Raw genomic sequence first — 19,362 nt, 5'->3', positions numbered from 1 at the left:
GGCGCCCGTGGCCACGTGCCCCGCGGGCAGCCAATGGGGCGGCGCGTTACTGCGCGGTGCCCGGTTGAGGAAGTGCCGCCGCTGTCCGTGCCCGGCGCTCCCCGTCCGGTTCCGCCGCCCGGGATGTGCTGAGGGCGCGTCCGCCGCCCCTCCCAGGTGAGCGGGGAAGAGCTTGGGGGGCGTCTCTGTGCTGGGGAAGGGGGCTGGCGTTGTCATGGCGATTTGTCCCGGGCCGGGCCTGGCGCGGTTGCCATGGCAACCCGGCCCAGTCCGGCCCTGGGGCCGTGCTCCGTCCGTCCCGGTAACGGGGAGTTGGGCGCCATTGTCATCGCCTGTGTCCGTCCCCGTGTCCTGCTCCTTCGCGGCGGGTTCCCCGGGGAAGGCCGGAACGCCGCGCGGCCGGGCCCGGTGTTCGGGGGCAGTTCGGGCCCGGTGTTCCCTCAGGCAGTTCGGGCCCGGTGTTCCCTCAGGCAGTTCGGGCCCGGTGTTCCCGGGGGCAGTTCGGGCCCGGTGTTCGGGGGCAGTTCGGGCCCGGTGTTCCCTCAGGCAGTTCGGGCCCGGTGTTCCCGGGGCAGTTCGGGCCCGGTGCTCCCGGGGCAGTTCGGGCCCGGTGTTCGGGGGCAGTTCGGGCCCGGTGCTCCCTGGCAGTTCGGGCCCGGTGTTCCCGGCGGTGCCCAGCCCGGAGCTGTACCGTGTCTCGGGCGCTCCCTCTCGGTTCCAGGCGCCAGGCGGTTTCCGTGTCCCGCTGCCCGAGTGTTTGTTTACGGCGCCGCGGTCGGTTTGAGCTCGGCGCTCTGTGCCTGCCGGTTTTCCCCGGTTCTGCAGTCCCAGCCCGCTCTGGGCGATCTTGCCGAGCTCCTGACCCTTGGCCGCGTTTCCTTCCCTGTGCTGTCTCATTCACAGACGCAGAGGCGTTAAACACCTGCACCAGCTCAGAGCAGCCCCTTTCAGGTGGATCTTGCCCCTCTCTGTGCTGCTGGTTCCTCCTTGCTGCTGGGCCACAGATGTGCTCACTGTGAGCGTGGGTGCTTTCCCCCTTGCTGTGCTCAACGAAGTTTGCATTCCTTCAAGCTCCAGTCCCTTTTCTTATCCACCAGCTTATAGTCTACTTGGTTTTTGGCATTGTGGGAGCTTTCTGCAGCTGCCAGTAGCTTTAGATTTCACCATCCTGGGGGTCTGTGCCCTGTCCCAAAGGATCTTCAGCCACTTTTGCATTTCTGCTCCTTTCCTCTTCCAGCCAGATGTTATGAACCTGCTGAATGCTCTTTTCATTATGGATTAATCCTAAATGATTTTAATCTAATTTATTCCTGTAATTAATTTCTTTTAATCTGCCTCACACTCTCCTTAGTCCAGGTTAGTATCCTCAGAAGTCTTTATGGAGGGCCCTTGGGAGCACTAGAGCATGGTGTGTTTTCAGATTATCCAGTTGTCTGTTGGAATAAACTCTAGCAGGCGTCTCACAAGTGAGGTGAAAAAGAAAACAAACCAAAAGAAAACCCCCAAAACCCAGCTGCTGGGTCTGTCCAGTGTGTGGTAATTAACGTGAAAGCTCATTTACACGACAAACTGAGCAGCCTCATCCCCCTCAGAAGCACTGACAGGCACCAGGCTTTTAAAGCAGAAGGTTTTCTCTGGCAGGTTAAAAAGTGATTCTGTTACACCTTGTAAACTGCTCTAATTAGTGCTTCCACACCTGGTGGCAAAGGAGGAGCCATTTGTTCTGGTGCTGGGACAATATATTTTTGCTCTTTGAAGCTGCTGCTGTTTCTCTCAGCAGATTGTTTGATGTGCTTAGGGCAAATTGGCTTCTGGTGTCTGACTCCTCTGAAGGGGCTGTGCTGTGGATGCCTCTGAAAACCCGTGGCATTCTTCATTTTCACTTCTTTTCCCAAGCCAGTGTCAGTCATCCTGACTCCTGCTGCCCACACTGGAGCTGGGTGTGGTGAAACGTTGTGGGAGCTGCCAGTGAATTCAGAGAATGCTCTTCAGCCAAAGAGCCATAACAGAGCACGTGCACTTATTTTCATTACCAAAGTCTGGTGTTATTTCTTTGCCAGTAAGGCTGATCTTTATTTACATGTGGGGATGGGGTTTTTTGGGGTGTTCTGAGTACAGGGGCTGGGCCTGTGTGGTCTGTGAGTCAGTGCTGGGCTCAGAGCTGATTTGAGCAGCTCCTGCCACCCCAAAAGCCACCCCTCATTTCATTTCCTGCCTCCTTTGCACTCTCTGGCCCCACCCCAGCCACTCCCGGTGCAATTCACGAGTGAGAGGTGAGGCTGAGGCTGCCGAGGCTGACTCAGGGTGCAGCACTGCTGTGAATACCCGAGCAATGGCAGGGCCAGCTCAGGCCCCTCCTGGCAGGGCTGAGTCACAAATCCTGCAGCTCTGCCTTCCTGCTGCTCCCGGGCTGCTGGGCTGGGCAGGATTCCCTTCCCTGACGTGTTCAGGTGCTTTTAAAGAACGATTGATGCTCAGAGTGACAGCAGAAAGGATCTGCCTTAGACCTGCACCTTGTCTGCAAGCTGGAAGCCGAGTGCTCTCCAAAGCCTCTCTCAGTGGGATCACTCCTCCCTTCCTGGGTTTAACCTGGCACAGCAGCCCTGGGGCTTCAGTGCACACTGCTGCTAAAAGAGTCCTTTGGAGCTTCGTGTTTCACTCTGTCCCCCCACCCACCTTCCACCCTGCAGAGAGGCAGGAACAGGGGCTGCTCCGTTTGCCAACATCAACTTTTATTAAAGCTTTTAATTTCTGCTTCTCAACTTACTGCTGTGGCTGTCAGAGCAGACAGCTGTGCCAGAATCCATTTGGAATGTTGTTAGTTTAGAACAGCAGCAGTGGAGTTTTTGAGTTGAACCTGAGAGTCTCATAGGAAAGGAAAGGAAAGGAAAGGAAAGGAAAGGAAAGGAAAGGAAAGGAAAGGAAAGGAAAGGAAAGGAAAGGAAAGGAAAGGAAAGGAAAGGAAAGGAAAGGAAAGGAAAGGAAAGGAAGCCATTTTGGCTCACATTTTAAAGTTGGGATCTTGGAGAGGTGTTAACTTTGGGGCACTCGTCTTACAACTGAGGAAGGAATGTTCTTTTCAAGCATTTTCAAAATGTATTTTATTTTAAGGCCCCTTGTTTGCAGCAACCTCTGGACAGTTGTGTTGGTGTCTCCTGTGGGGGTGTAGGTGGAGGGGCTGGGTTTTGTCGATGCTGCTCCATAATGAGGACAGTGTGTAGGAAATGGAGGCAGCCTCAAATTCCCTTCCCCAGGGGTTTGTAGGCTGCATTTCTTGCTGTGGTTTCAGTCACTACATTTTCCGTGTGGCTGTTTATTCCAATCCAGAAAGGGCAGCAGGCCTGCAGGTGTGATGGATTGCTTGGGGATTTTTTGTTTTTTTTTTGGTTTTTTTTGCAGGAAGAGGAAACTTGCTGTGTATTAAATCTCCCCTCCAGGCAGGATCTTGTTGCCAGTGTGCCTCTTCTGTGACCCTTGGGTTTGAGCTCCCCACTGTGCCACTGTCACAAAGCAGATTTTCCCTTCCTCGTCTTAACAAGAAAAGATTTAACAGCAAAACCTTCTTAGAGATTCTTGTTTTCCATTCCCCAGAGGAATTGCTGTATCTGGGGCAGCAGGAAGCCAGGCCTTGTGCAGTGTGCTTTAGAGACACTTCCTTTGGGGCCTGTGAAATGCACGGCTCCAGTAATGTTTCCAGAGCTGTAGGGTGAAAGAACAGCCCAGAAAGTGACCCACATACAAAACATTAATGATTTCTGCTGCTGGAAGTCTGACAAGTCCAGCTCCGAGTGTGCAGAAGATCAGGGGTATAAAAGGATTTTCACTAACAGTAAGTGTTCTTTATTTCTAATAAATAACCACTGCTTGCTGCACAGGTAGAAGTACATTTTGCCTTCTCACTTTTTAATATCCTTTTGGGGACTGTTTCAAATCCAGATCCTTCATGGCAGGGGGCCAAGGTGTCAGTGACAGTGATGCTGGGTGTTTGGCTTGGAGGCTTTCAGTGCTGTGGTGTGCACACCTCAATGAGGGCAGAGTGGAAAATTGTGTGGAGCTCTAGACAAGGCACAAATCTGTTCTTAGAACAGTGTTTTCAGAATTTCAGAGCTGAGGGAAAATCGTCTGGGCCATCTAGGGTGAGTCTTCAGGAGGAGGGCTGAGTGCCAGGATGATTTCCCAGGCTGTGGGTGACAGTGCTGCCTTCCTGGCTGTCAGAGTTCAACGAGCTCTGGCCAAGCTCTTGTAGCTGTTCCACACGAGGAGGGTGTAAAATCCACTGACTTGTTTGGTGTATTTGGTGTTAGGTGGGAGTCTGATTGATCAGCAACATGCTGAAATCACAGCAGAAGCTGAGCACAGGGATGGCAGTGTATGGATGGATCCAAATCCAGGTGCCTCTTCCTGGTCTCTGTGTGCTCAGGAAGGAGTACACACTTTGAAGCCTGCTTTGCTTCCTTCAAAATTTACTTTTTTAAAGTAAATTTGTAAAGTAAAATTGTCCAGCTGTTACACTTTGGGCTCAGCTGTGTGTATGCTCCTGCCATGTTGGTGTAGCCCTCTCAGGAAGCTGTGATTATTAATTGGCTCAGGACACCTGACAATTCAGTGGTGCAGATGTCTCATCTCAGCCCAAGGTTACCCCACAGCCTCCTGGGGCTGAGGTGAGCTCAGCTTTCCTTACACCACCTTCTTCCCCGAGCTCACTGAGTGTTGCCCTCCTCCACTGTGGGTGCTAGTCAAGCACACTGCCCTGGGAGGATTTACTGGACAAGAAAGTCCAGGCACTGACAAACTCCTTTCTCCAGAGTGATCCCATTAGTGCTTGGGATGTGCTTTGGGGCAGATGGGATCCACATGGCAGGGCTGGATTAACCTGGTGTGTTCCTCATGTGGCAGCCAGGGGAGCTGTGCCAGGGCAGGTGGTTCAGAGGGCATTTCTGCACAGAAAGAAGCTGCTGTTGAAGGAATTTAAATATTGGGGAGCTCCAATATTGAGCTAGTGCACACCCCTGAGTGACCTGGGGCCCACGAGGGGCTCAGTGCTTTTGATTCTGGTAGGAAAGGTAGAGAAACATGGATCAAAAGGTGTTCTGGGCTGTTGTGAAGTCACATAATCAGGGCCTGCTTCCACCCATGGTACTGTGTATTTTTCAGACCAAGGCACAGAATCAGTCATTTTGTCCCAGATTCCTCATTAAGAATCTCACTCACTCCAAGCTTCTGCTGGTGCAGGGAGGGAAGTGCTGGCAGTTCAGGCAGCACTCCTGTGGGATGGGCTGTGTACAGGATGGAGGTGGAACAGCCAGTGTTCAGTGTGTGACCCTGGGCTCTGGGGGTTTGCTTAACGAAGCAGGAATGAGGGGAGCTCTGCCTTGTGGGGTCTGTGTGCTGCCTGTCCCAAATGAACCCGTGTGGCACTCCTAGAAGGAGCAGGAGCATTAAATGGATGAGCAGAGTGTAACAAATGCCCTGCCAGGTGTGCTTGCATTGCACACTGGCAGAGCTGGGGGTCTTGCTGCAGGCAGCACATTTGATGTCCCACCTTCCAGTTGTGCCTTTAGGTCCAAAGGGACTGGTCTGATTCCAGGCAGGGTGAAGAGATTTGCTTCTCACTGACTTTATGTGGGTCTAAGCAACCTGATCTGAGTTGGCTTAAACCCCAAAGGGTCTTTCCAACCTACATTGTTTTATTCTATGACTGTGCTTGAAGCAGCACTGAGAAGCTGTCAAGCCAAGTATTTAAATATCTTTAAAAATTTGGCTCCTGTTGCTTGGATAACGTTGCCCTAAGTCCTGGAAGTGCCTCTTTGAGATTCTTAGTAATGAATCCACGATGTTTTGAAATCCAGTTGCACTTTCATTGTATTAAATGAAAGGAGCTTGGTGACAGAGGTGTGTGTGTGGAGCATTCCCTGCGAGACCAGTAACCTAAAAACACAGTAAGCTGAAAATGAAATGCAGCAGGGAAATCTGTACTGCTTTGTGGAATTAGACTGGTCCAGACTGAATGGTTTAATATAAATCAAATCCCCAGTGCCAGACAGCACAAGGTAGAGACTTATAGCTGTGAAAATTCCTGCTCGTGCTCTGGAAGACAACAGCAGACTTTGTGGCTGGTTTGGGTGTTGTGGTGATCAGTCACAGCTAAAATCCTGCATTTTGGTAGCTTTCAGATTCTCTCTGAGCTTTGGTTGATCCTATTTACTTACAAGTGAGAGAGGATGCTAAATGTTATTAATTTTCTTTCCTGCACATCTTGTGTTGGCGGGATCTGAGGACTGTCCAGATGGTGGCTGGCGTTGCAAACAAGGATTTGGTGGTGACACTGCAGCAGCACCTCTGGTGTGAGGGAACCAGGCACCAGGACATCCATCTCTGTCCCTGTGTGCAGGGAGTGTCTGTAAAGTGAAGTAGGGGCACTGACATGTCCTGCAGTGCTGGGCAGGGGCTGACAGGACAGGCCAGCCCCCTCCCTGTGCCCAGGGGGTTGTTTGGTGTCACTGCCCTTCCTCTGGGACAGCCCCTTCGTGGTGTGTCCTTGGGAGTCATCTGCAGGAACTTAATCTTTTCCTTCTGTGGAAGGGTAGCAGATAATCCTTAATAATCCAGCAGAAGTGTGCACAGAGTGAATGCTTTGAATTCCTGAAGGTGAAAATCTTCATCCTGAGTCTTTGAGGATCTGCACTGTTTGCTGCTGGGGGTGCTGGGACACCTGGCTGGGTGTGCCTGAAGGGACAATGCTGCCTCAATTGTGGCACCCATGTATGAACACACACAGCCTGCCAGGGCCTCTCTTTATTCTTCCCTGCAGCTCTGCTGCTTTCTGTAGGATGAATTGATCTCAATTAGCTTTTACATAAAGTAAAAGATATCGATGAACTTTAATCCAGCTTTGTTTCTGCAAATGAAGAGGATTCCTTCACTTTGGTTTTTGTGTGAACACTAAATTGAAAGTCAGTACCTCCCTAGCTGGGAATTAGAGTTGTAAACAGTCCTAGTTGCTATTTGTTTGACTTTAGTCAAACCAAGGTTACCTGGCTTTTATCCTGCTAGGAAATTCAGTGATATTTGTTGCTAGATGATAAAATTTTTATTTGGGAATTTCATGAGTTTATCTGCTTGGAAGCTAAAGTCAAAATAAAAATTAATGAAACCAGCATCTTGTTTGCTGGTGAAATCCAACTAATTTTTGTAGGATGCACAAGGCAAAAACATTGTTAAAACATGTCTAACAGTGCTAAACAAGGGAAATCTCAACTTGTAGAACCACTTGGCCAGGTTTTTGTAGGTATGGAAGTGCTGAAGGGATTTTCAGACACATTTAAGCAGCTGTCTGCCAAAGCATCAGGCTTTATCCTTCATTTGAGCACCCTGCTGGATTGAGAGTGCTGGTTCTGTATGGCTGCCTGTCTCTCTAGAAGTGTGATCTTATGTAGATTTTATTATGATTTTTTTTTTTAATACAGGAGCTCTAAGAGGGATGAAAACCTCCTGCTCTTGAGAAGAGCTTGAGCTGAGGTGTCTTAGCTGTGAAGCATCTGGCCCGTGTAAAGAACCTGTTCCTGCACTGGCTCTAAACAAGAGCTGCTCCTTCTCCCCAGCTCTGGAGGTGGGAAGGGCTTGGCCTGTGCTTGGCTCCATGCTGCTGAGTGAGCAGGGACAGCCCTGGAGGGCCAGTGCTGCAGCCAGGGGCTCTGCTGCCCTTAGGCACAGCTGTGAAATGCTGTTCGTTACAGCTACAGCTATTGATGCTGAACATTTATGACATCATTTTTAAATAGCAAGTTCAGGCCTCACAATGTACTTTAGATTAAAATTATGTCAAGATGGCTTATTTAGTGATGCATTTACTATTTCTTTTCATCTAACTTCTATTGCTGCTAAATGTTGTCATAACAATTTCACAGGCTCCTTTGAGCTACCCAATTCACTTGAGGCCAAAACATTTTGCTAGATTTGTTTCAATAGAGCAAGACAGAAAACTAGTCACAATGCTTAAAACTTTTATGCTTTCCTGTATTTTTGAAATGAATGTGTTATGCATTAATATCTGCAAGTTTTAGGTAAGAAAAGGAATTAAATGCTCAGTTTCTAGTTCTACTTGCTCCTGACTGCAGTATTTTCTAAGAGGGTGTCCTCAGAGCTTTTTCAAATGTTTATCTGCAGTATCCCTTTGTAAGCATGAAATGTTAAATAAAATATGAAATGTTGGCTCATTTTCTAATCCTGCTGAAGTGCTTCCTGTTTGGACAGAAGGGTGAGGTCACTGTGTCCCCAGGAGGGGGGCAGTGGGTGGTGTTGGCCACATCGCCTCCCAGACCGTGGCCATCGTGTGAACCAAAGGCTGCCACCTGAGAAAAAGATATTAAAAGAAATAAGATAACTTCACTCTGGCTTTCCAAAGTGGCCATGGACACCCTTGAATTAACCCCTGGAGCCTGCATTTGGCTTCACAGTAGCCACCTTTTGGTCTCAAAAGTCAGAACTTGTGTTGTCAGTGTTGCTGCCACCAAACTCCTAAAGGCCTTTTAACTTTCAGGGTTTTGCTTTACACTAATACTATTTTTGTTTTATTTTGTGCTTTCAAACTTGTATTTTGTCCTCTTAAGTTGACTCTAAAGGTGATACTTAGGTCACTGTGTTGGCTGGGCCTTGAGTTCAAGACTTTGGCTGTGCTGAGGACAGCATTGCTACAGGCTGTGCCCAGGGCCAGGACCTGCTCTTGGGGGTTTTCCAGGTATCCAGAAGACCCCGAGGCTGTCACCTGGTCATTAAGGGAATTGATTTGCCTGGAATTTCTTCTCTCTTGCTCATAGCAGCCACTTCCCACAGCTCCTCCAGCCAGGAGGAAGGGGCACAGCTCTGCTCTCCTAAGCCCCAGTGGCAGGACACTGTGCCAGATGGGTGTCCCAAATGTCCTTTAAATGTGCTGGAGCATCTGGATTGAGTCCCTGCAAACACAACCAGCCGTGGGTGTCTGAATTTGAGGGGAGGGAGATTATCCTGTTCAACAAAACAGTCATGGATTACTTGATGGAGGCTGGCTTCAGCTCCAGGATAATGCGTAATGCTTGCCCAGCTCTTTGAGAACATGCTGTTAAATACACATGGACTAATCCTCACAGGAATGTGTCCTGTGCTGCCCTGCCTTTTCTACTCATTAGCAAAGCCGTGGCTCTGGCATGGTGGTTTCATTTCTCTCTGATTTATTAATGCTGAGAAGGGGTGTTCCCTTACAGGGGCATTGAAACTTTGCAAGAGAAGCGATCCTGTGGTGTGTCACAGCTCAGAAATGGCTCAGCAAAGGGTTCAGCAGGGCTGGGGGGTGAAACTGGGGTCCACAGCATCCCAAACCAGTGGTGTGGGTCAGATGAGCCTCAGCCAGCAAATGTTTGTCCTTCTTTCTTCAGGGTCCCATGCGGTGAAGCTGAGGCTTTTACAAGGTCACCAGAGGCAGGGGGTGGGGAGTGTGTGCACCACTGAGACAGGATACAGATTCCAAGTCTGGCCTCTGAGGGCTCCAGCCAGTTCTGGGAGTGTAAGAGTTGTAAAGGCAGCAAGGAGTGCAGGTTATGTAGGGGCTTAAGTTGTTTTAAAACTGGCACCTGGACTGACTGTGAATGCTGTGTGCTGCTCAAGTAAACAGGCAGCCACAGTCCTGGAACAGGCTGGAAAATAGCTGTGATGCTTTTTAAGGAATTCTTTGGAGAGGAACAAATGATCCATTTCCATACAGAGTGACTGTAACTGGCAGAGTGGAATCATAGAATATGCTGAAGGGGAGGGACCCATCAGGGTCAGAGTCCAACTCCTGGCCCTGCACAGGACACCCAGGGAATCCCACCATGTGCTTGAGAGCTTGTCCAAGAATGTTCAGTAACTTAATCATTTATAATTAATGGCTAAATTGTAAGTTTGGCAACCTAAAATTGCCCAAACTGGCAATTGCAGCTTTGCCAGTTACAATATTTGTGTTGAAGCTGCTCAAATGGCATATGCAGTCCAAAGGGGAGTGTGTTTAAGTCTGTTCCTCCTTGAGCTCTGAGCTTTAAATCAAGAACACTGGAGAGCTGAGCATCCCTTTTCACAGAGGGCATAGACAAACATTCCTCTGTGCAGCTTTTCCCTTATAACTTGGCACTTTGAAACCAAGACTTGAGACTCTTAAAATTAGAAAAAGAAAGTAAAATTTTAAGTAATTTGTTTTTGTTAAGGGTGGTGGCTTTGGTTTTTTAAATTTGCATTCTGGTCTGGTTCTTTTACCTCAGAGGGTCGGAGTGAGAGAGATGAGGGAAACGACTCCTCCTGTCTCCACTCACCTTGTCTGTCTCACGTGGGGCTTGGTCGTGCCTAAAATGTGTTCTCCAGTCATCCATCAGTGCTGCAAATGCTTTTACAACCACTTTAGCTATCACTTGCTTCTTTCCCCCTGGTGCTTGTTAAAAAAGGCTGAAGACATTGCAGCAAGTGTTCTATTCGTGCTCAGCACCTCGTGGCAGGGCTATGGAGAAAAGGTGTCCTGGGATTTCTGTATCTGAGTGCTCTGTGCTGGGCTGGGGGAGCTGTGGCACACAGGAACAAGGGGAGATGAAAATAGATCTCATTTCACCAGCACAGGTTAAACAAAATGGACATTTTAAAGAGATGGAATCCTCTGCATATGTACTCACTGGAGATGGCAGGGTTGTGCAAGAGGACTTTCTAAATGTTCTCCAGCAGTGCTTCCTTTTTAAGCTGTTTGTTCAGTTTTGTTTTAACAAAATGTTGGTGCTGCACGGATGTTTGAAGAGCTCCATGCAACATAAGGTACACTTGGCACACTGTTGGCTCATTTAATGCTCTTTTTGGAAGGGCTGGTGGCCACGTGCTCCTTGCACACAGAGTCACCAGACTGTGCTCCCAGGATCAGGATGTGCCTGGATATGGGGCTGGAGGGATGGGTCAGGCTCAGCTGCAGCTGGGCTTGTCCCACGGCCAGCCCAGCTTTGAGTTCCTCCTCAGGTCAGTGTTGCTCTGTTTTGCTTCACCTCCCCTGAAAACTCACTTTCCTGGGGAATTCCTTTGTCCCTAAAAGCCCCTCCCGGTGCTGTTGGATCAGCCCTGTGTTCCAGCTCTGCTCTGCTTCCTTCCCCTGCAGGCGTGAATGACAGAGGAGGTGCCCCCGACTGCACTGAGGGATGTGAACCTGCGCCTGCTGTGCCACGATGACATAGACACGGTGAAGCAGCTCTGTGGAGACTGGTTCCCTATAGAGTACGTGCCTGCTTTGGGACTAATGGGGTCAGCCTGCACTGCTCCAGCTCTGTGTGGCCTCAGAGCTGCTGCCAGGACAGCAGCAGGCTGGGAATGTTCTGTGCACTGCGGTGCTGGTGGTGTTAAAGGTCCTTTGCTGCCTGTCCTGCAGCATACTGGAGTCACTAGAAACTTCCTGTGTGTGCATTTGGGCAGGACAATGGGCTTTGTCATTGAAGGGAGGGATCAGCTTCTTGAGAAAGACTGGATGTGGTGGGGAAGGGCAGCACCTGCAGGAAAAAGGACAGCATCCCTGTGCTTATGAAAGGAAGTTGTGTCCTGGAGCGTGGTGCTGGGACAGCACCCCCAGAGCTGCACTGAGCTGGCACTGAGGGGGTGCTCTCAATGTCCTGGGGCGGCTGAGCAGGGCTTCCCTGGGAGCTCTGCTGATCTCAGCCTGCCCCAGGCCAGCTCCCCAAAACCACTCTTGGTCAATGCCCATGGCTGCACAAGCACAGGAGCTTTTCTGGGGGACACTGACAGATTTCTGGCCTGAAGCATCCAGGGAAACCACAGCTCTAGACTTCATGGATTTTTAACCTTAGCTTCATAGAGGATTCTAGCAGATTATAATTAAGATTGAATAAAATGTAACTAATCAGCAAAAGCATTCATAATATTTTGAGTTTGTAGATTTCTTTTAAAGGCAAGACATGCTGAACTCTCATTTGGAAATAAATGAACATAAAGTAGTTTCCCTTTAGTAGCTGCAGAAGGAGGAGGAGAACTGGAGGCTGGTGGTGTGATAATTTTTTTCCCTATCAATATGCAGCATTTTTTTACATATGTATCAAATTAATGAGATCCTTACGCTCTTGGATGAGGGCAGATGGATCTTGCATTTAAAAATAACTTGCTAAAGATGGATGTGAAAGCTCTGGGCAAAGACTGTGAGCTGAAAATGTGATTCTCTTAGCAAGGCAGGAGGCCATTACATGATGAAAGAACCCATGGCACTAAATGGGATGCAACAACTGTTTCCAGTTGAGGAGCACCTGATGCCTGATCCCATGGGCTTTGCATCCCCAGACGTTGCTGTTTCTGGTTCCTTCCAGGTACCCTGACTCATGGTACCGAGATATCACCTCCAACAAGAAGTTCTTTTCCCTGGCAGCCACGTACAGAGGCTCCATCGTGGGGATGATAGTGGCAGAGATCAAGAGCAGGACCAAGGTTCACAAAGAGGTATGTGACTACCCTGGGCTGCAGCAGGACAGAACCCACCCCTGCTGTGGGGAGTGGGGATGGCACCTCTTTGGGGTGGGGCTTTTCCCTGCCCTGCTCAGACACTTGGTCTCAGTTATTTAAGGAATGAAGCACAGTGGAGCAGGGGTGAGGGGCTGTGTGGCACCACAGAAGCTCTTCCTGCTGGGCATGGCCCCCATGGGGAGCTGAGGGATCAGAACCTGCAGGCTAATCCCTGCCATGGCTGGTGTAGCTGTGAGAGCACAAAACTCTTTTTTTCTTAAATGCTTCCTTGGCTGTACTGGGTTAGCTGTACTCTTCCCTGCAGAAACTCTTCCCTTTACACAGTCCCTGTCCCAAGCCCTGAGGGGAGGTAACCTCTCTGCAGAGAGCTTGGACTTCAGAGATAACAGAGCTTGGAGGCCAGGAGAGGCAGTGCAGTGCAGCAGAGAGGGAAAGAAGAGATGGTCAGTGAAGACAGCATGGGAGAAGAGCACTGAAAAAAGCAGGGGCAGTGCAGGGAGTGCCTGACTCCTGGAAGGCCCTCAGTGGTGTGGTTAAACAATAAACCAGCATGCACAGAGTAGCACATGGGTCTCCTCACCTCAGCTGTCTGGCTTCTTCTCAAGGCTCATCCAAGTCAGAAGTTGCATTTTCAGCAACTTCTCCAAAAGGCTCCTGTTGCAGACAAGCTGAAAGCCAAGGGTTTATTCAGGCACTGCTCTGGGCAGTTGGGCCTGTGGAATGTGCTCCTTGTCCTCCCCAGCTGACACAGCTCAGGTGCAGCTTGCAGGCCACAAGGACTTGCTGGGTTGATCTAAACACTGCTGGGTGGCTCCAGAAATGGCACTTTGAATCCTTCTGGTAAGGAAAGCAAGCATGTTCTGTCCCTAACCCACAAATAATGTACATAGTAGGAAATAGCATGGTTTGTGTTCTGCCTCTGGGAGGATGATGTGAAAATAGGAATAGCCCCATGCTTGGATATTTTAACTTCCATCCCAAAAGCTTCAGCTAAGACTGTTCAGTTAAGAGAAGTTTCCTGCTTCAGCCTTGTTTTCAGGAGTTCCAGTACAGGGTTCTTGCTTTCTCCTGTTCCCCTCCCCAGGTACCCTATTAAAAATCCTGTCCTATCTCTATGCAGGATGGAGATATCCTAGCTTCCAATTTTCCTGTGGACACTCAAGTTGCTTACATCCTAAGTCTTGGAGTGGTGAAGGAGTTCAGAAAACATGGAATAGGTAAGATGCTGCTCAGTGCCAGCTGTTGGTGTATGGCCAGGTGTGACTGAAGGAGCTCTGGTATCTCCTGCAGTATCCCTGGGGAATGGGAAAGGCTTACCTGTGACTGGTACCAGCAGGTGGGACAGTGCAGGTGCACTGGGAGGTTTTACTGGTGTGGGCACAACACAATGTGCAAATATTTCCACAGAGCACAGGCCTTTGTCAGTCTTGTTCCCAGGAGCCAGCTGAGCACACCAAAAACTGACACTGGTGCTGCTGGGACTGTCTGAAACTAAGAACTTCACCCAGAAGCAGGGTTTGAAATTATTTTCTTTCTGGGTATCAGCAGTCTGATCCCTGAGGCAGAAAACAGAGCTGCTTTTAATCTTTCATCTTCAACAGATAGAACAAACTGTGAGAAAACCACAAGGGAACTGGAAAATAGTGTAACTTGTGCCTGATTAGATCTCGAATGTACAAGTCAGCTCTGAGTGTCTGCTGCCACATGCAGCACTCCTGCAGCCATTTGAAATGCTGGGGTCAGAAAGGCTTTCCCTCTGTTCAGAGCAGCTGTGTTCTGTCACCAAGTGCTGCCCTTGTGGAGCCGTTTCAGGCAGGGTGTGGATCTCTGATCTGCCAGGTTTGGCAGCGTGACCCAGGGGTGCACACCTGGATCTCTTCAGTGATCTGGGTATAACTCAGCACCTCCAAGTCCTCCCTTCTCCCCCAGGCAGGTTTGGAGAGGTGTAAACTTAGAGGATACATAAAGAAATGACCACAGAGTCCTTGGTGAGAGCAGTGTTTAAACCTTCCATTAAAATGCCACTGGAGAGGATTTTCCAGTACAAAGAAGGATGTGGTAGCACAGAATGATCACAGAGGCTGGTAAAGAGATCTTTCTGTAAAATTATGATGGTTTTCAGTCTCCTCCTAATTTCCAAATCCTATTTTTTTCCCCCAGTTCTATCTTGCTGGAATTTTCTCCTTTCAGAGTCAGTATTTCCTGTATCCATTCCATCTGCACAGCATGTTGCTGTGCTCTCTCAAAAACTTTGAGCTTGCACCTGTAGCAACACAACCTAAAAAAAGCTGCTGCTGCTTTTGCTGAGACTTTTCTCTTGAGTTTTCCTATTGGTGTTTGAAGCTGTAGCCTTTCATGCAGGAGGCTCTTCACTCCAGCCATGCTTCTGAGCACTAAAGCTCTGATTTGCTCTGATTTTTGTAAAAGGGTTTGGTTTCTAGTTCTCTGCTGTTCTTAAACCACAGGACAGCTGGATTTCTGTGAGGTAGAAGACTGGAATATCTCATAACAAAATTGAACTGCTCTTTTGTTGATGTCTCAGTGGTTTTTTTTGGTCTTGGCTGATACAGATTCTCACTAAGTATCAAGAGAACATGAAGTCAGTGCTGTTGACTTCTGCTCTGAAATCCTGTGGGTCCTCCAGGGAGTCCTGCAGGCCCTGGGGATTGTGAAACAGCAGCAGCCATCTCCCTGTGTGTTAGTCAGGCTCATTCTTTAGCCTGGTGTTACCACACCTGCTGGAAGAGGTTCCCATGCAGGTTCTGCTGGGTCCTTCATGCCATGCTGAGGTGGTGTGGATGAACCTCAGGCCTTGTCTCTTGGGACTGGAGTGTCCTCTGAACCTTTCTCTGGTTTTTCGTGCTGGCTGCAGCAAATCCAGGCTGGAGGAGACTGTCTCCACTCCTCCTTAGAAGGTATCTTAAAATCCCAGCAGTTCTTAGATTTTGATTCAAGTTCAGCAGACACAATACAATAACCTGCTTGTGAAGTCCTGATTTGACACTCTGCTGTATCCAATGGCTTTAAAATAAATACATGTATGGGATGGAAGTGATACCATTGAAAATGAGTCACTGACCTCCCCAAAGCCAGGAGTTCTCTGCTGGGGTTGAGCAGTATTGACAAAGTTCTGCTCATCCTTGGGGTTATTGAGTCAGAGGTTTGTGTCTTTAAAATCTCTGGGGTTTGAAGCTGTGCTCACAGGTGGGACAATGTAAGAAAACCATGTAGAAGGTTCTGTGAGAACTGGGTGGGATTTGGGGTCTCCAGGTGTGTGCAGCAATCCCTGGGCCCCACACACACTGTGATCCTGCTGCCTTCCCTTCAACAGGTTCCCTCTTGCTTGAGAGTCTGAAAGATCACATCTCCACCACTGCCCAGGACCACTGCAAAGCCATCTACCTGCACGTGCTCACCACCAACAACACAGCAATAAACTTCTATGAAAACAGAGACTTTAAACAGCACCACTACCTGCCCTATTACTATTCCATCCGAGGGGTCCTCAAAGATGGCTTCACCTACGTCCTGTACATCAACGGCGGGCACCCGCCCTGGACAATCTTATATCCTTTCCCTGCAGGCTGCTGAGCAGAGGCCAAACCCTGGTTGGGGTTAACAGCAGAGTGTGGGTAGATGTGGGAACTGAAACCTGCTCAGATGTGGGTTTAATCTGAAGCTGGAAGGAAGGAGATGTTAGAGTTATTTGGTGTAGAATGGTTGGAGCAAGTTGGATGCCAGTGAGAGCAAGTGCTGGTGTTAAGCCAAAGTTCTGGGTGTGCTTTGGCTTGTAGGGTGCAGGATTTAGCCATGAACAGGGCAGAGAAACCCTTGGTCTTGCTTCCTGTGACCTGAGATCCCCTGTGAGCCTGGGCTGGCTTGGATCTCAGCAGGCTGCTCCCACACTGACTGAGGGGATTTGTTACAGGTCAATGGATCATGGAGAAGAAACTTGATCCTTCCTGGGTGTAGCTGGTCAGTTCCATCCTCCCTGGGCAGGGGGAGGGATTGCTATCCTCACAGGATCTCCTGTGGAGTGCAAAGGGAACTGCCTAGAGGAGGTATTTCCACACCAGCTGGAGCTCCCTTCCCAAACTGCCATCCTTTACCGGGCAGAGCAGAGCTGCTTTTGATGGAAGGGTGGAGGCAGTGATAGCCAGGAGCAGATCTGACTGAGCTGAACAGCTTCCACTGTGTCAGGGGTCCCTGCAGGCAGGGCAGCTCCAGGAGTGACGGATGTGCTTTGCTGAGTTACAGTGTGAGTGTTGCTGTCCTTAACTGGTGGCCACTGACTACCTGCAGCACATTGGCTCCACGCTGGCCAGCCTGAGCCCCTGCTCCATTCCCCAGAGGATATACAGACAAGCCCAGAGCCTCCTCTGCAGCCTCCTGCCCTGGTCTGGCATTTCTGCCAAGAGCAGCATCGAGTACAGCCGGACAATGTGAGGGACCGGGGGCACGGGAACGCAGGTGGGTGCTGGGGACAGCTCCTTCCCTGCCACGGCCACTGTGCTGGGACACATCCTGGACTGAGCTCATCTGCTGCTGTGGAAGTGTCTGGGCATGGCTGTGCTCCAGCTCCAGCCAGCAGCTGAACCCCTGCAGCTTTCATTTCAAGGGGAATAAGTTTACTGGAGCCCAAAGCCAACAGCAGGTGGAACCTGCTGTCCCTTTCCTTTCCCAGCTGCTGGAGCAGAGTGCAGCTCAGGCACCCACAGCTCCTGAGCCCTCAGAGTCCCAGCACAGTGACTGGAGGCCCCAGTGCTGCCAGTGCCATTGCACTGATCTTTCTAGGACAGTGGCTCCCCAGCACACCTTCCCTAAGTGTTTCCCTAAAACATCTGCCCTCTTTTCTTTCCATAGGATTGTTTCTCCTTCCACCTGACACCCGGCTCTGGCTCCAGTGATGACAGCTCCTGGCCGGTGACCCAGCCCCGGATGGAACTGCCTGTTCCACAGGGCCTGACCTTTGGTAGAACTTCACCCCGGGGCTGCAGCCCCGGCTCCCCCCGGGGGCGGGCCGGGCCGCGGCAGCCCGGGCCCTGGCGTCACTCTCCGTGTGCATGCTGCACCGTCCCGCCTCTCCCCTCGCCTCGGTTTGCTCCTCCCCACGGCGCGATGTCGGGGCTTCAGCTGCTGCTCCTGCTCCATCCACAGCTGCTGAGAGCAGCTGAGGGAGGTTCACGGGTCTGCACTGAGCAACCACTTCAATGGACTGGGAGAGCCCTGGCTGCAGGGCAGAGCTGCCCTTGTTGCTGGGGAAGGGGGCAGCTGGGGCAGGGGAAAGGGAGGAATGGCAATCATGTTTAGGTCCTGCCACATCAGCTGCTGGTGCTCCTGTGGGTGACTTCCAGGGAGAGCAACTGCCTCGCATGAGAAACTACCCAGCCCCACCAGCCCTCTGGAGTGATGTAAAAAGAAGCATAGAATTCAGGATGCATAAAGTAGAAGGCAGGGAATGAAATTGCTATTTCATAGTGAAATATATATGTATTATACTGTATAGATCTTTCTGCCTTTGTCCAGGATGGAATGTAGCAGGGAGGGGAGCTGGCAGTGTAGAGTCTGGTCCAGAGCCCTTCTCCCCTTCCTTGGCACCAGGCTGGACTTTGCAGGATCTTGAGGGATGGGATGTGAGCACAGATCACAACAGCTTTCCCTTGCTGAGGAAGGCGCCCCAGCTGCTCAGTGTTGTGCTTTGGGCACCTCTGGCTGTGCTGGGCACTCTCTCATTGCTGCCCTGAGTAGCTCATGTGCAGCCAGGCCAGGGGCCCCGCTATTCCCATGGCAAATCCCCTTCCCTGGCCAAGGCTCTTCCCCTGCTCAGCACCATGTTCCTTATTCCAGCCTCATTTTGTAAGTGGGATGGGAACAGAGGGACCCATGCCAGAGCAGGGCCTGGATGGGCTGGCACTGCCAGCTGTGCCAGGGGCTGGGCAGGCCCTGGGGCTGGCACATGGCTCAGGCTGGGCCTCAGAAGAGCCAAGGAGCACCTTCAGCCTGGATGGGCACTGAAAGCCCTGGCAGTGACCAGCCCCGGGGTGGCAGCTCACTAATAAAAGGAGGCAGGAGATGAGCTGCTGTGACTGGTGCCAGGCTGGAGAGCAGGCAGCCTCAGGGGTTGGCATGTTTCGTGTCTGAGAGCAGCACCAGGCTGCTCTGGGAGGTGCTGGTCCTTCTGGGGCTCAAAGAAATGGTAAAGAGGTGTTTACAAGGAGTCAAGCAGGGCAGTGATGGGAAGCCCAGCCTTTGACACCTTCAAGCCCCAAGGTGCCAGGGCTGCCCTCCTAGTGGGCCTCTTCCATCCCACGTCATCCCTGGCTACCCTTTAGTTCAGCAGTGCCAGTGGCACTGGGCAGGCAGCTCCACCCCAGCCCCAGTGCCTCCTCAGGGCCCCTGACACCCTTCCAGCCTCAGTTGTTACCAGTTTGGGGTATTTTTGCTTATCCACTTTTACTTAACACATCTGCTGGTTGAGTTCCTTTAGCAGCCCACATCCATTCTTTCTCAGCACTTGCTTTCTCTGGACCAGAATGAAGCTCTTCCCTCCTGACTGCCTGGGGCTGATGTGTGTCTGTGTCCCCAGTTTCCCTCCTGTCCCTTACACAACCTAACTCTGCTACTCGAGCACATCCCAGGGGAGCTGTGACTGGTCTGTGTGTCTTCCTACGACCCTGTCCTGAGGTGTCAGCCCTGTCCCCACCACAGCCCATTATTTATTGAAGAACCTCTTGCTAAACATCTTCAATTAAACCAAACCTCTTTTTTGAGTTGTCTGTCCCTGCAGAGAATCCGCCTCTGACCAGCTGCTTGTGCCCTGGGTGACCACAGACCCTTTTCTGTGGGGCTGGGGGGATCCTG

The 19,362-nt window shown here is 50.6% G+C and overlaps 1 protein-coding gene across 1 annotated transcript; it reads left to right on the top strand.

Moving 5' to 3' along the window:
* Window positions 1-15: 15 nt before the first annotated feature.
* Window positions 16-19,271, top strand: NAA60 (N-alpha-acetyltransferase 60, NatF catalytic subunit). Its single transcript, XM_064390968.1, has 7 exons — window positions 16-156; window positions 11,138-11,253; window positions 12,348-12,477; window positions 13,622-13,718; window positions 15,833-16,067; window positions 16,791-16,971; window positions 17,365-19,271. The coding sequence occupies exons 2-6, from the start codon at window positions 11,144-11,146 to the stop codon at window positions 16,945-16,947; spliced, it is 729 nt and encodes a 242-aa protein (XP_064247038.1). The 5' UTR covers window positions 16-156; window positions 11,138-11,143; the 3' UTR covers window positions 16,948-16,971; window positions 17,365-19,271.
* The last annotated feature ends 91 nt before the right edge of the window (window positions 19,272-19,362 follow it).

Source organism: Passer domesticus, chromosome 15 (genome assembly GCF_036417665.1).
Source record: "Passer domesticus isolate bPasDom1 chromosome 15, bPasDom1.hap1, whole genome shotgun sequence".
In the NCBI taxonomy this organism is placed as follows: Eukaryota; Metazoa; Chordata; class Aves; order Passeriformes; family Passeridae; genus Passer; species Passer domesticus.
This window is presented reverse-complemented; position numbering and strand designations above follow the sequence as displayed.

Excerpts from the sequence above, each read along its gene's own strand:
- NAA60 (XM_064390968.1), top strand. The coding sequence starts at position 11,144 with ATGACAGAGGAGGTGCCCCCGACTGCACTGAGGGATGTGAACCTGCGC. Across the intron at positions 11,254-12,347 it reads GGAGACTGGTTCCCTATAGA|GTACCCTGACTCATGGTACC; the intron begins GTACGTGCCTGC and ends GGTTCCTTCCAG. Across the intron at positions 12,478-13,621 it reads GGACCAAGGTTCACAAAGAG|GATGGAGATATCCTAGCTTC; the intron begins GTATGTGACTAC and ends ATCTCTATGCAG.